General features: G+C 35.3%; 1 protein-coding gene across 13 annotated transcripts in view; it reads left to right on the forward strand.

Annotated features, from left to right (window-relative positions):
* N4BP2 (NEDD4 binding protein 2) overlaps positions 1-14,848 on the forward strand; it is an 83,320-nt gene that overhangs the window by 42,508 nt on the left and 25,964 nt on the right. For all 13 annotated transcript variants that reach the window (XM_047719144.1, XM_047719151.1, XM_047719150.1 and 10 more), the window contains 6 exons: positions 2,448-2,524; positions 7,013-7,168; positions 8,451-10,837; positions 11,429-11,514; positions 12,449-12,494; positions 13,750-13,946. In XM_047719144.1, the coding sequence (XP_047575100.1) occupies positions 2,448-2,524; positions 7,013-7,168; positions 8,451-10,837; positions 11,429-11,514; positions 12,449-12,494; positions 13,750-13,946 (2,949 nt within the window). The remainder of the gene's footprint in view (positions 1-2,447; positions 2,525-7,012; positions 7,169-8,450; positions 10,838-11,428; positions 11,515-12,448; positions 12,495-13,749; positions 13,947-14,848) is intronic.

Raw genomic sequence — 14,848 nt, forward strand, 5'->3', positions numbered from 1 at the left:
TATAGGACACTCCTTGAGGTAATTAGAGACTGGGGCTGTTGCCAGCCCCTGAATAAAGTATATACGGTTTGGTACTGAGATAAGGAGTTGGAAGTGAGTAGATGCATTATAGGGTGTTCTGTCACTTGTTACCTAGGTTGATTTGGGGGCTCTTCTGTCAGAATAATGGAAAATAGCAATGAGTACTTTGCATCTTGTCATAAAACTTGAGGGGATCCGTAGTGGGAGATGAGGTCAGAGATGTAATGGTAGTTGGGGAGATGGTAGGGCAGATTATATTAGGGCTCATAGATCACTGTGGAATTTTAGATTCTATCTTGAGTGACACAGAAGATATATTAATCTGCTCAGGCTGCCATAAGATACCACAGACGGGGTGCCTTAAACATCAAGTTTATTTTCTGACAGTTGTGGAGGCTTGGAGTCCCAGGTGAAGGTTTGGTAGGGTTGGTTTCTCGGTGAGAGTTGTTTTCCTGGTTTGCAGATGGCTGCCTTCTTGCTGTGTTCTCTGATGGTATATATATAATGAGTTCTCTGGTGTCTCTTCTTATTTGCGTACTAATTCTGTCACACTGGAGCCTTACCCTTATGTTCTCATTTTAACCTTAATTATCTCCATAAAGGCCTTATCTCCAAACACAGTCACATGGTGGGAGTGGGGTTTCAACATAATGGGGCTTGCAGGGACACAGACATTCAGTCCATAACAGGATTTTGAGCAGGGTAAGGACATGATTGACAATTAACAGGATTGCTATATCACAGTGTTGAGACTAGAGTTGGGGTAGAGGCAGGGTGGGGTGGCAAGGATGGAAGCGGGAGATTAATTAGAGGACTATAGTGATAATTAAAGTAAGAGATCATATGGCTTACACCAACATGGTGGCAGTGAAAGTGACAGTACTGATTAGATTCTGGGTATACTGTGAAAGTAGAGCCAACTGAACTTCATATTGGATTAAAAATGGATGTGAAAGAGAGAGAAGAGTTCAGTGTGACATCAAGGTTGGTGTTTGGCCTGTGTAATTAGAGGTTGTCATGAGGTGAGAATGATGGAGAAGGGTTCAGAAAAAATAGTTTTATGATAGGTGTGTGGTAATGGATTTTGAAAGTTTAGGTTTGAATACATTAAGTTTGTTGAATAGGTAATTGGATCTGTGAGTTTGGAGTTTAGGAGTGAAATCTGAGCCAGAGATAAGTATCTGAGAGTCATTATCATATGGGTGATACTCAAAGCCAGGGAATGGAATAATATTACCAAAGCAGTGAGTGTAGATCAAGAGTAGAAGACCGAGGACTAAGTGAAGGACTAAGTGGGAAGAGGTCTGGGCAAAAAAGGACTAGCAGAAAAGAGTGAGAACACCCTTCCAGAGGGGCTGGATGAAAGGGTCAGGAGAGGGGGTGATGAACTGTGACAAATGCTGCTGGAAGTCGAGAGAGGACTGAGAATTAACCGGAGCATTTCTCAGTGTGGAAGTAATCTGTGGTCTTGATGGACAGTTTCAGTGGGGGTAGCCAAGCCCAGTTGGAGTGGGTTTAAGAGATGTGGGGAGAGGAATTGGAGACAAAGTGTAATAGTTATTTTGAGCATTTTCCTGCAAAGAGGAGCAGGAAAATGGGGAGATTGCTGGCAGGGGACAGGGGATTAACAGTAACATGGGAGAAATAACTGAATGTGATGAGACTGGTTCAAGGTGGTGAGGAAATTAACACTAACTCAGAGAGAGGGTTGAATTGCTAAACTCAAGTTATCCTTGAGGTGCAGAGGGGAGATGGATCTAGTGGACAAGTGTAGGGCATGGCTTTTAGATTATAGCCATGTTAGAGTTTTGAAAAATAGAATGAAGTATTACTTAAAATAGTTTTAAAATTATAAAAGTAATACATGTATGATAAATACTGAAATTATAAAAAAGAATGCCAAAATTCCTACTCCCTTGAGGTAGATGCTTTTAGTAATATTTTTGAGAATCTTTGTAGAAGAAAGTGTATAAAAATATGTGAATAATTTTTTTACCCAAGTGAAAATTCTGTATCTTACTTTCTTGACAGTTTGTATTGGGACCTTTTCTCATTAACACATACAGCATTTTTTAAATTGCTGTGTTTTCATTGTATGGTTGTACCTTCATCCAGTTGTGTATTAATAGTCACTGTGTGGTCCTCTTTTTTTTTTGCTACAAATAATGGTGAACTGGATAGCTTGTGTCTATGTGCGTGTTAGTGTGTGTATGTGTGTGTATTTGCACTTACATAATTTATTAGCATAACTTTCTAGAAATTAATTGCTGGGTCAAAGAGATTGTACCTTTTGCTAGTTTAACAAACTCATCACAATTACATAACCTTTAGGTTCTTTCAGTTTTTACATGCTGTGAATTTGGAAACAATGCATTTAATTTCATGGAAGTAGTATTTTTAAATCCATTTGTCTTTTTTGTATGTAGTCTCAAAAACATAAATATAAAGTCCTCTTCCGGGAACCGGATACATGGTGGAAGTTCAAACCAAAGGAACTTGCAAGGTAAAATTTAGAGACAGTTTAACATGTTTTTAATTTTATGGCTGTGCTAGAAAGTCTTTTTTCTCTAGACTTTTTTCTCCCTATAAATAATGAATGAAACAAAACAGATTAGATTGCAGCTTTGATAACAAATTTTGTATTTCCTGTAGACCTTTTTTCAGTTTATGAAGTTTGTATCTTTTTGTTCCTAAGATTGAATTAATTAACAAACATTCCAGTTGTCTTATATAGTCAGTACTTTACCACTTATTAGTAGTATAATGTCAATATCTGAAATTAGATCCTGGGGTTTGGCATACCTGAGTGACGTGGGCTGGGAGGAACAAGTCTTTGTGCTGCCTCGTGACTTAAAATACTGAACGGAAGTGAGGGAAGCATAGGTGGAAAAGGTAGCACATGTCTAGCTCTCCAGTTATTGCACTACCCTCCCGCCTCCTTGCCCTTCTCCCAAAGGTTTTACTTTTTTATTTAATTATTTGACTTAAGTTAAAATGTTACTTAGGACATGGACACACACTGTATTTTGCTTTGTGCTCTGTATTCCCTTGGAGAGAACCCTAACTTGATTTTGGTCAGGGTATTTTTTTCTTGGTCATTTTAACTAATTTCACTTCTAACTAAAGGACAACCTAGTTTTAGTATATTCCTAATGTCGTGCAACCATCACCACTATCTAATTAGCCCCAATTTCCATCACCTCCAAAGAAACCCTGTACCTGCTGTTGGTCACTCCCAATTCTCCCTTTCCTTTGGCAGCTGCTAATTTGCTTTTCTGTCTTTGAAATTGCCTATTCTAGACATTGCATATAAGTGGAATCATACAGTTTGTGACCTTTTGTGTCTGCCATCTTTCACTTAGCATAATGTTTCAAGGTTCATCTGTATTGTAGCATGTATCAGTACTTCATTCCTTTTTACATGTTTTTGGTACATTACTAGATTTGGTTTTCTAATATTTTGCTTAGGATTTTTGCATCTGTATGAAAGAGTAAGGTTGATCAATAATTTTTTTCTTCCTTGCCCTTTCTTACCTGGCTTTGGTATCATGGTTGATAAAATTAATTGGAAAGTATTTCTTCTTTTTCTCTTTTCTGAGTTTGTGTAAGTGTGGATGTTTGATAGAATTTACTTATGAAACTTCTGGACCTGCTGTTTTCTTTGTGAGAAGTTTCAGTCGGAATTTGTCCATTATACGAAAGTTTCCAAATTTATTAAGATTTTATTAAAACAATTATAATATTCTCCTACCATTTATATCTGTTTCATCCATACTTAAGTTCCTCTTTTCAATCTGGATATGTTTATATGTATCTTCCTTCTTTTTTTCTTGATTATTTTCACTAGATACAAGATTTTTTTATTAGCCTTTTCAAGTAAACATCTCTTTGCTTGTTTGATCTTTCTGTTATAAGTTTGTTTTATGTTCAGTTCATTTCTGCTTCTCTTTTATTCTACCTTTGCTTTTTAAAAAATCTATTTTTCTTTGTTTATTCTATTATTTTTATAAGGATTCATCTGAAAGTTTAGGTTATTTTCTTATATGAGCATTTGAGGCTATAAATTTCCCTAGGAAATTAGATGCTCCTAGAATTTTAATATGTAATGTTAATATATAATACTTTCTTTATATCATTTATCCTCTAATTTGCATTATGATTAACTTCACTTCTTAACCCTTGGGTTATTTAAAATTATGTTTTAAAGTTTGTGAACAGATAGTTTTTATATTTCTTGTTTAAGAAATCCATTTTCAACTTGGTTGTAGTGGGTAAGATTGTGCCATTTGTGTGATACTAATTCCCTGATATTTTAAATGATGCATTTTATGGCCCACTTCATTGTCTGTTTTTTTCTTTTAAGATCTTATTTATTTGACAGAGAGAGAGAGAGAGAGATCACAAGTAGGCAGAGAGGCAGGCAGAGAGAGGGGGAAGCAGGCTCCCAGCTGAGCAGAGAGCCTGATGTGGGGCTCGATCCCAGGACCCTGAGATCATGACCTGAGCCAAAGGCAGAGGCTTAACCCACTGAGCCACCCAGGTGCCCCTCATTGTCTGTTTTTTTTTTATTAATGTTTCATGTTTGCTTGATAAAAATGTATACTGGTTATAGTATGTTATATTATTAAATCAATTCTGTTGCTCATATCTTCTTTAGCTTTACTTTTTAAAAAAAATTTGCTTGATGGATTAATGTATAAGAGAGGAATGAGGAAATTGGTGTGAGAGGGATGTGTTGAAATCTCCCTTTATTGTATTGAGTATGTTCCAGTTTCTTCTTATAAATCTGCCTATTTTCACTTTATGTATTCTGAGGATATTTTTTGATGTGCTTATAAGCTTAAAGTTTTTATATCTGTCTGATTGAACCTTTTATCCTTAAGTGATTTTCTTTTACCCTTAATATTAATTTTTGTTATGAAGTCTAATTTGTCTAATATTAATAGAACCAGCTTCCTTTTAGGATTTGAGTGTTATTTCAACTTTTCCATACTTTTACTTTTGACTTTTCTGTGTCTTTACATTTAGGTGTATCTCTTATAACCATTACTGGGTTTTAAAAAATCTTCTCTGTCCATCTTTGGCTTTTCATTCTTAAGCTTAATTCTTTTATGGTTATTTTGGTTATTCATATAATTAGTCTTGTTTCTTACTATCTCACTCTGTGTACTTTCTCTTAATTTCACCTTTCCTGTGATTGTTTTTCTCCTGTCACAGAAAATTATATATTTGATTTTTTCTCCCTTTTTATCATGCCTTATTTTGGATTTTTTTCACTAAATGCAGATTTTCATATTTTTTCCTTTTAATTTAGAAATTATATACAATATTTTTATCCTTTTAGTCGTTATATTAAAACTTAGATCATGCAAACTTTATAAAGTCAAGCCATTTTCTTAGCCTTCTCACAAATATAAGGACTTTCAAACATTTTAACTCTGATATTTACCTCCCTTCTGACTTACATACTATGATTGTCCAGAATGTATAGACAGTGTGTGTTTTCACTCATATAGTTATTGGTTTGTGCTTAATTTTTCTTTCATCGTAGATAATTCATCTGGGCTTTCCTTCTGTCTGACATTCATCTTTTAGGATTTTCTTTATAGTATAGTTCTGCTTCATGTCAAACTCTTTTTTTTTTTATTCTGAAAATTCTTTTATTGCCTTCATTCTTATAAGATACTTTGGGTGTGTATATTCTAGATTGATAGTTTCTGTTACTGAAGATAACATTTCATTCTCTTTTGGCCTCTGTTATTCTTGTTAAGTTAGCTGTAATTCCAATACTTGGTTTAGATAACTCGTTTTTTTCCCTTTAATTTCTGCTTGCTTTTAATATCATCTCCTTATCTTTGGTGAACGACGATTTCAGTACCATGTTTCTAGTGGATTTCTTAATATGTGTCTTGTTTGGGATTTGTTGGGCTTCTGAGATCAGGGGACATCAGTGATGTCTTTGATCAGTTCTGGAAAATCCTCAGCCATTTTTCTTTAAATTGCTTCTGTCCCATGTACTCTCTTTCTGGGACTTGGATTGGATGTATACTACCTTTTTATTCTGTCCTCTATGTCATAACTCTTAACTTCTCTTTCATATTTTCTATCTCTTTGCTTCTCTGTGATCTGAAACCAGACAAGATTGAGGTAGGTAAATATGAAAGCCAGATTTGCCCAGGTGGCAAATACTAACATTAGCTCTGGGATAGACACTAAGCCTTGGGTCCAACCCAAGATAGGAATGTTACAACTAAGATGTTTTCATTAAGACAGGATCCTTGAGGGACTAAAGCATATTCATCCGGCCTCCTGGCAGATGCAAATCCAGATATTGCTTGAAAGAAAGCACCCCAGTTTAAGGCCTGAGGATTCTCATATATTAGGTTCAACTAAACATGAGTCCATAAAAACACACAAATAAGCTACCATGAGTGAAAGCACAAATATGACAAATTTCATATTTGGTCATCCAGAGACTTGGTATACTAGGAATTTTTTTCTTTGTTTGGACTTAAAATGTATTAAAATATATGTGTGCTTTAATTGACTTGGGATCCAGTTTTATTGTAATAGGAGGGCCCTTTGGACATCTAACTTGCCATAGTGGCATAAGTAGAAGACTATAGTGGAATTTTTTTTACCTCCTAGTTAATAAGTAATCTTGAAGTGATGGTCATATTGTTATGAAATGTTTTTTTGCAGAGCTTGAGAATAACTTCTTTTAAAGTTATTAGGATCTGCTGGCTTTTTCCAAATCAATAAATGATGTTTAGAAAAGTTTGTATGCAGTGATTTAAAAAATGGTCATTTCAGACATCCTGAATAAGATGAAATTAGAATTGAACAGTCTATATTGTGTCATAATAAACCAGCTTAGATATTTTTATATATTAGAAATAATACTGATTTTCTTGACATTTTATGTTCCAATTTTGAAAAAAAACTTAATTACCAATATCCTTTCTACCCTTTTGTCCCCTGGAAATTTTAGGCGTAATATTCATGGTATAAGCAAAGAAAAAATATCAAGAATGTTGGAACATTATCAGCGTTTTGTTTCAGTTCCAATAATCATGAATTCTTCAGTTCCAGAGAAAATTGAACGTATTGAGTTGTGTGCCTATTCTTGTGAGGACAGAAGTACTAGGTAGGTTAAAGTCCCTCTATACACAAATTCAATTTGAAATATAAAAATAATAATGTTGGAGCTTGTGAAATCACTGCCAAACAACTTTAAAAATATAAGTAGACTTTTATTATTTGTAGGGTTTAGATAGTCTTACCTGAAGCAAGATGTATATGGTTAGCAAGTTGTGTATGGTCAGCAAGAGAAGTGAAGTTATATATGCAGTGACATGGGAGTTTTATAGAATTATAGAATTATAGAATCTCTCTATACTTCAGCTCTTCATTTCTAAAATGGCAATAATAACACTTTGCTCAAGTGAATCTCATAAGGATTATGAATACTTTAAGAAGACTTAGAATAGCATCTGGCATATAGAAGACTCAGTGTTAGATGTGATTTCTTTTAGGAAGGCTACATGGGAGAGTTGGGACTTTGAGAGCTCCGGAATAAAGAAAGAGGGGAAGATGAGTTGATATATTGACTAAGGAAAAAACACTGAAGTTGAAAGTGTAATAATTAGGCAAAAGCGCTCTAAGTCTGAAATTAACATTGAGGATGGTTTTAAAAAAAATTAACAGGTGACATTTCAAATGACAGCTCTCTTCCCTTTCTCTCATTTCTTTTAGTTGTGCAAATCCTGTTGACTCTTTGTGCCTTTGTAAATGAAGCTTAAGCATTACCCTCTAGCAAATGACAGGTGTTATAGAGGCAGACTTCTTTTCACATATATTAAGCTAAAATAGTTCTGAAAAAAGCCAGGGAGGTGGTGTCCTCTTCTGGGAACAAATTTAGAATCGTAACTTTAAAATATATTTATTTATTTATTTATTTGACAGACAAAGATCACAAGTAGGTAGAGAGGAGGAAGCAGGCTCCCTGCTGAGCAGAGAGCCTAATACGGGACTCTATCCCAGGACTCTGAGATCATGACCTGAGCCAAAGGCAGAGGCTTAACCCACTGAGCCACCCAGGCACCCCTAGAATCTTAACTTTAATATTTAATGCATATGAACACCTTAACTGAAAATCTCATGTTTACTATTTAATTCAAAAAAGTTTGAGTGCTTCCTATATGCCAAGTATTGTGTTAGGTGTTAGGGTTACAATAAAGGGATGTATTCATAATGTACAGGGAAGGATCAAGATGAGCTTTTATAATTTTAATGTAGTTTATTTATAGAAGTTTTAGAATGAATGTTAAGTGCCTTATCTTTCAGTTGAATGCTTCTTTGATTTAAATCATAATGTTAATGGCAACATTAAGAGACTTCCTTATAATACTTAAAAAAAAATCTTGCAGCCCAAAAGACAATGAAGATATTACCTCTGAAAAAGAAGAAAATGTTTTATCCTCATCTTTGAAGCATCTAGAATTGACTGAAGAGAAGAAACTTGAAGTGACCAAAGAAACTATATTACCCGAGAATGTTACATCTCTCTCTAATGCAGATTTAAACAAAGGAAGAAAAGAAATAAATGCTATGAATCCTAACATTCAGAGTGCTTTCATTCAGGAAGTTTCAGACATGGATATTTCTGATTCTGAAAGCACACAAGCAACAGAAAAAAGTAAAAAAGAAGAACAGGTTGAACTGGCTTCTGAAAAAGAGTGCAGTAAAGTGGATGCAGTTGGTGTTGTAGAGAGAGTGTTGTCAAGTATTTGCTATGGTGAAAATAACCAAGAAGACTATGATCTTTCAAATACTACACCAGTTCATAATGAAAGATCTTCATCTGGTGAAACATTGGAAGAAAGAGCCACAGTAAGGAAAAAGGCCTTCGGAAGACAAAAAAGCAAGTCAGCTTTGGAAAAATTCCCAAGACATGAACTGTCAAATTTTGTTGGTGACTGGCCAGTTGATAAGACTATTGGTCAGAGGACAAAAAGGAACCGAAAAACTGAAAAAGCTTCATCTATACAAAGTGACAAAAAATATAATCGCCCTCAGTCACGCAGAGGATTGGAGAGTACCCTATCTGTGAATATGGATCATATCCAGCAACGAGAATCTCCACACGAAAGTACAGAGGATGACAGGAAGTCACAGTATGATGATGCTTCAGAATCTTTCAATAACTGTCAATATGATAGATATAAAAATACTGAAAAACAGTCATTCACCATTGTGGGTGACTGGCCTTCATCTGATTCCTTAGCTCAGAGAGAGCACAGATCAAGAATGCCAAAGAATAGTTTAAAGGAACCCAACCTAGAATTTGGAACTAATGACGGTATGAATGAGACACCCTTCTGCGCAGCCCATGAGACCTGTTGTTGGGGCACAAGCCCTGTAGAGCTAAAAACCCTGGGCAGTTCCACTCTAGGAAATTCTGAAACGCTGCCCAATGAAATGTCCTGTGAGAGTAAGACTTGTCCAAGTAAAAACAGTCACATACAGCATACATTGTCTCTTACTTTTACCAATAGTGGGCCAACTATTCCTGGAGTAGTAGGACCACAAACTTTAGCTGAATTTTCAGAAGGAAAACCTAAAAGAGTTCCTGGAATAGAAGAAGGCATGTGTACTCAGACTGAACCACGGGATTTTGCTCTCTTATGGAAAATAGAAAAGAATAAAATTAGTGTTTCAGATTCTGTGAGAGTGTTAACAGGACGATTAGATGGGTTTAAACCAAAAGCTTTCAATAGCAACACAAAATTAGATGTTCAAGAAACAATTCCATATAGGGTCATGTATGACAAAAGCACGTATGTCGAAGAAAGTGAGCTTACCAGTGCTGATGAATCTGAAAATCTTAACATTCTTTGTAAACTCTTTGGATCCTTTTCATTAGAAGCCCTAAAAGACTTATATGAGAGGTGTAACAAAGATATTATTTGGGCCACAAGCCTTTTGTTGGATTCTGAAACTAAACTATGTGAAGATACTGAATTTGAGAATATCCAAAAATCATATGATGAAGCACAAATTGGGCCATTTTCTCTGGGATTAAATTTGAAGGAAATTATTAGCCAAAGAGGAACTTCAGAAGATTCTAATTCTTCTGTGCCAGAATTTAGCCATGGCACTGCTGACAGTAACACTAACGTACAGTCCTCCTATGATTCAGAAGAGGGAAATTCAGAGCAGGCAGAAATAAGAGCTATCACTACTGAAAAACCTGGATTAATAACAGGTTTATTTCCGAATGCCACTCTAGATGTAAAGAGTACTAATGAAGTACTTCCCAGTAGCCAGGCAGAACTTCCATGTCTATATAACATGAAGCAGTCTTTCCCAGGTACTCTCAAAGCTACTGGTGCTCAAGATGTGAGTGAAATGGAGAAGCACCTAGAAGTCACAGAGACTGGAGACAGTATACATTCTTCTTTGAATTTGTCTGATATTTTAAACTCTGTACCGAGCACTTCAAATCTTGAATTAAATGAAGAAGTTGATTTTACTGACTCTCTTGAAATAAAGAAAAATGAAAACTTTCCAAAGGATTGTGTGAGATTTCCAAACACCGAAGAATTTATGAATGAAGATGAACAGGAAATGGAAAAAATTCTAATGGCTGAGAGTACTTTGTCAGCTGGAGTTAGTGAAGAAGATAAACCTGAGACGTTGAATCCCATGCCAGTGATGCCCAAATCTCTGACCATAGATTGTCTGGAATTGGCATTACCGCCTGAGTTGGCTTTTCAGCTCAATGAGTTATTTGGCCCTGTTGGTATTGATTCAGGTAAAGAAAAAAGTTCATTACCTATATGTGTGTCTTTGTGTGACTAAAATACAGATTTAGGGTTCTGTCTTAATTTTAAAATTGTATGTTAATTGAAGTATAAAAGTAATTTGTGTTGCCTACCTTATTTTTGACACATCTGTTTGTAGAGGATTTTTAAAAACTGTAATTTAAAGAAATAGTATTTATATGGAGTTTGTGTTCATCCCATTCATATGTTGAGAATTTTCTGTGGTATTTACCTCATACTTATTTGCACAGATGAACCTTTTTGAATCTCTGGTGCTACTCCAGAGATACTTAAGGCAAGATTAATTTCTTAGAACACACTTCTTGAAAAGTCTTGAGTAGTGGAAACTAATGGACATGAATAACTTAAATATATGAAGTATTTTATAATTGCACCTGCCAGGAAGTGTGAAAACCGTGACATAAGTACATAAACAAAAATATTCCAAGAGATTTAGAACTAGGAATATAGATTAATAACTAATATAAATTAATTTTAATGATACATAAGATAGTTGAGTATGTTTTCTGAAAACATATGAGTAATGATTATATTTTCTTTTCTTTTCTCCCCCTCACAAGGGTCTCTAACAGTTGAGGATTGTGTGGTTCATATAGATCTGAATCTGGCTAAAGTGATTCATGAGAAATGGAAAGAATCTATAATGGTTGGTAGGCTTTTTTTTTTTTTTTTTAGATTTTATTTATTTATCTGACAGAAATCACAAGTAGGCAGAGAGGCAGGCAGAGAGAGAGGAGGAAGCAGGCTCCCTGCTGAGCAGAGAGCCTGAAGCAGGGCTCGATCCCAGGACCCTGAGATCATGACCTGAGCCGAAGGCAGCAGCTTAACCCACTGAGCCACCCAGGCGCCCCGGCTTTTTTTTTTTTTTTTTTTATGAAGAGCTCCTTTTGTCTTCACCTTTGCTCTTAATAAAATCTGTTGTATGAAAGAATTCTATTGAATTTTGACTTTGAGAGAGAATGAACTTTTTCCAGTAAAGAGATTAGTGATATTTTTTTGTCTTCGCAATATTTTAGAATATTTCTAGACTGGCCAAATTACATAACTAATGGTGGAGCTCAATGTGATTGTTGGCTTTTTTTTTTTTTTTTAAGACAAAAATCATAGTTCTTTATTCTCTAAAGACTTGCAGTGCTAGTTGATTAAATTTCAAAAACAGTCTAAAGAAAAACAGCCTCAGAGCTCTATAAGTGGAAAAAATATATTGATATGGTCATTTTCATAATCTTTTTTTTTTTTTTAAAGATTTTATTTATTTATTTGATAGAGAGAAATCACAAGTAAGCAGAGGCAGGCAGAGAGAGAGGAGGAAGCAGGTTCCCTGCTGAGCAGAAAGCCCGATGTGGGGCTTGAACCCAGGACCTGGGATCATGACCTGAGCCGAAGGCAGCGGCTTAACCCACTGAGCCACCCAGGCGCCCCCATTTTCATAATCTTGCTTATTTTATTGTTTCACTTAGATTTAGCAAGGATGATTGATAGTTTTACAAGGAGAAATGATTTCTAGAGAAAAATAATATAATCTCATTTTCTAATGCACCCTCCCTTTGCAAATCCCCCATCTTGCATTTTGTGTTTAGGAGCGACAAAGACAAGAAGAGGTATCCTGTGGCAAGTTGATGCGAGGTAAAGCACATATTTTTTTACTTCTGATGTTCTTGTCATGATGTCAAAACTTAGTATATGTGTATGAATTTTACCTCCTTATTAAATGTACTTCCACAAAATATGTTACCCAACCATTTTGAGTTGCAAATAAAAGTTCTTTTTAAAATATTTAACATTTAATATTGATGTAAAATAAAACTAGAAGAACTAAAAAGTGCCTATGATTAACTTTCATGAGTACAGTGGAACACCTTAGGTTATGTATCTGCAAGGTGTTTCCTGTTTAAGATTTTGCTCTGAATGAAAGAAAACTGTTCTGGTTTGAGAGCGATAAAATGTACGTTTGTCTTATTGAGAGCATCATTCAGCTGTTACTTGGTTACTCAAAATGGGTATTGATGTTAATTTTGATAGAGCACAAAAGTCAGTCTGCTTTTGGAACATCTGCCAAATTGAAATATTTGATTCTAAAAGACTTTTTAGGTAGCATTGTCCTCAGTGATTAGCACAGGGTGGCAGAGCTGTTAACAGAGGTCTCCTGTTTTGCACGTTGCCTTCAGATCCCCCCATGCCACACCGGGACTCCGGTTGAAGGTTCTTTGGGTATAATTGCAGCTTCGAGAACTAGAGCTTTTTGAGAGCTAGAGGTACTGAAAGGGTATCAGAGTTATGTGGATGGCAGCATCTCCGGTCTTCACTCTCTGGGAAAGCACAGGAGTGTGTCAGAATGTGCTGATACCCCCTAGAGATGCTGATATAGTATACACTTAAAGCTTGTTCCTGTGAACTTAGAATGTTCAGTTTCTTCCTTATGTTGAGTATCATTTGTTCAGTATGTGTTGTGTGCCTCTAATGGGTTTATGGGTTTGCCAAAATATTGGTCCTTTCAGTGTTTGGAGTGGCTGAGCAGAGCTGCGCAGAGCTATGCAGAGCTGCTCCGGCTGGTGGCTTCCGCCTGGCCACAGCTGCCTTTGTTCACCAGCGTGTGTGCGTCGGTTTTTCTGTGCTCGTGCGGTGTAGAAAGGAGTGGGGACCATCGCGTTGATTTACAGTGATACCCAGATCCTTGCTCATTTGAAATCATCCTACATTTACACATATTTCTTGCTTGTAATTATGTGAAGATACATTTTGAAACCTCAGAATTATATTTATAAGCTAGAAATAAAAAAAATCACGTTTCTTTGGTCTTTCCGAGGTAGTTGTAACAGAATGAGTAGTGCATTGTGTGTTTATTGTTGAGGGTCTGATTCTATTTATATTGCTTTTGTAGATCCTTCCCTGGTTGGGCATATTGGTCTTGATAATCCTGAACAAAAATCATCTCAGAGAACGGGCAAAAAATTACTGAAGACGTTAGCAGCACCTGAAATGCTACCCTTATTGGATCATTGGAACACTCAAACTAAAAAAGTATCACTCAGAGAAATAATGTCAGAAGAGATTGCCTTACAGGAAAAACACGATTTGGTATGAGTTAGTGTAACTATTAAGCTTTTATCTCTTGACTCTAGGTTGATGATATGTTTACTTTGTGATTTTCATTTGATTCTGTATTTCCTAGTCTGGAATCTGTATTTAACCTGATTGAAGTTAATGTTAAAATTCAAACTGTTTTGAAATTTGAAGCTGAAATTTTTTGCTTCTGGGAGACTAGTTGATACTCTATAACAATAAGCCAGTCTGTGTTAAACCATTTTTTTAGATTTAATTTTGCAGGTGATTGGGCTGCATATATATTTTTTGACTTTTAGCAATTATTTCTATAATTTTTAAATTTTTTAAAATAATTTTTTAATTGTTGAAAAACATGAAAGAAATCTTTCATTTAAAGATAATTTTATTCATAAATTAGTAGAAAGAAATGTCTTCTGTTTTGCTATTAATGACATTTCCAACCTCAAAATAATTTTTTTTTTTTTTTTTTTTTTTAGGTAGGTTCCATGCACAGCGTGGAACCTGGGGGGTGGGACAGGGGCTTGAACTCATGGCCCTGAGATCAAGACCTGAGCTGAGATCAGGAGTCAGATGCTTAACCAACTGAGCCATGCAGGTGCCCTAAAACAAAGTTTTTTAGAGAAAAATCTAGAAACTTAACAAAAATTAAGTACTCTTCTTTTTCTAACTTTTTAATCAAACAAGTTCAAATAGAAACTTTATTTTGAACTTTATTTTTGTTCTTTATTCACCATATCAAGTTTTATGAAGCCATAAGTGAATTTGGTTTCTTTTCTATTTCTTCTTAGCCTTTTTTTAAATTCTGAAAATTAGTATTAGAGAATTTCAGAAATCAAAAAGGGAAAGACCCTAGAAGTTATTTAGTCCAATTCTCAAAGAAAAGTAATTTTTAGATGGTGATCTTAAACATTTTA

The sequence above is a fragment of the Lutra lutra genome, chromosome 2 (genome assembly GCF_902655055.1).
Source record: "Lutra lutra chromosome 2, mLutLut1.2, whole genome shotgun sequence".
In the NCBI taxonomy this organism is placed as follows: domain Eukaryota; kingdom Metazoa; phylum Chordata; class Mammalia; order Carnivora; family Mustelidae; genus Lutra; species Lutra lutra.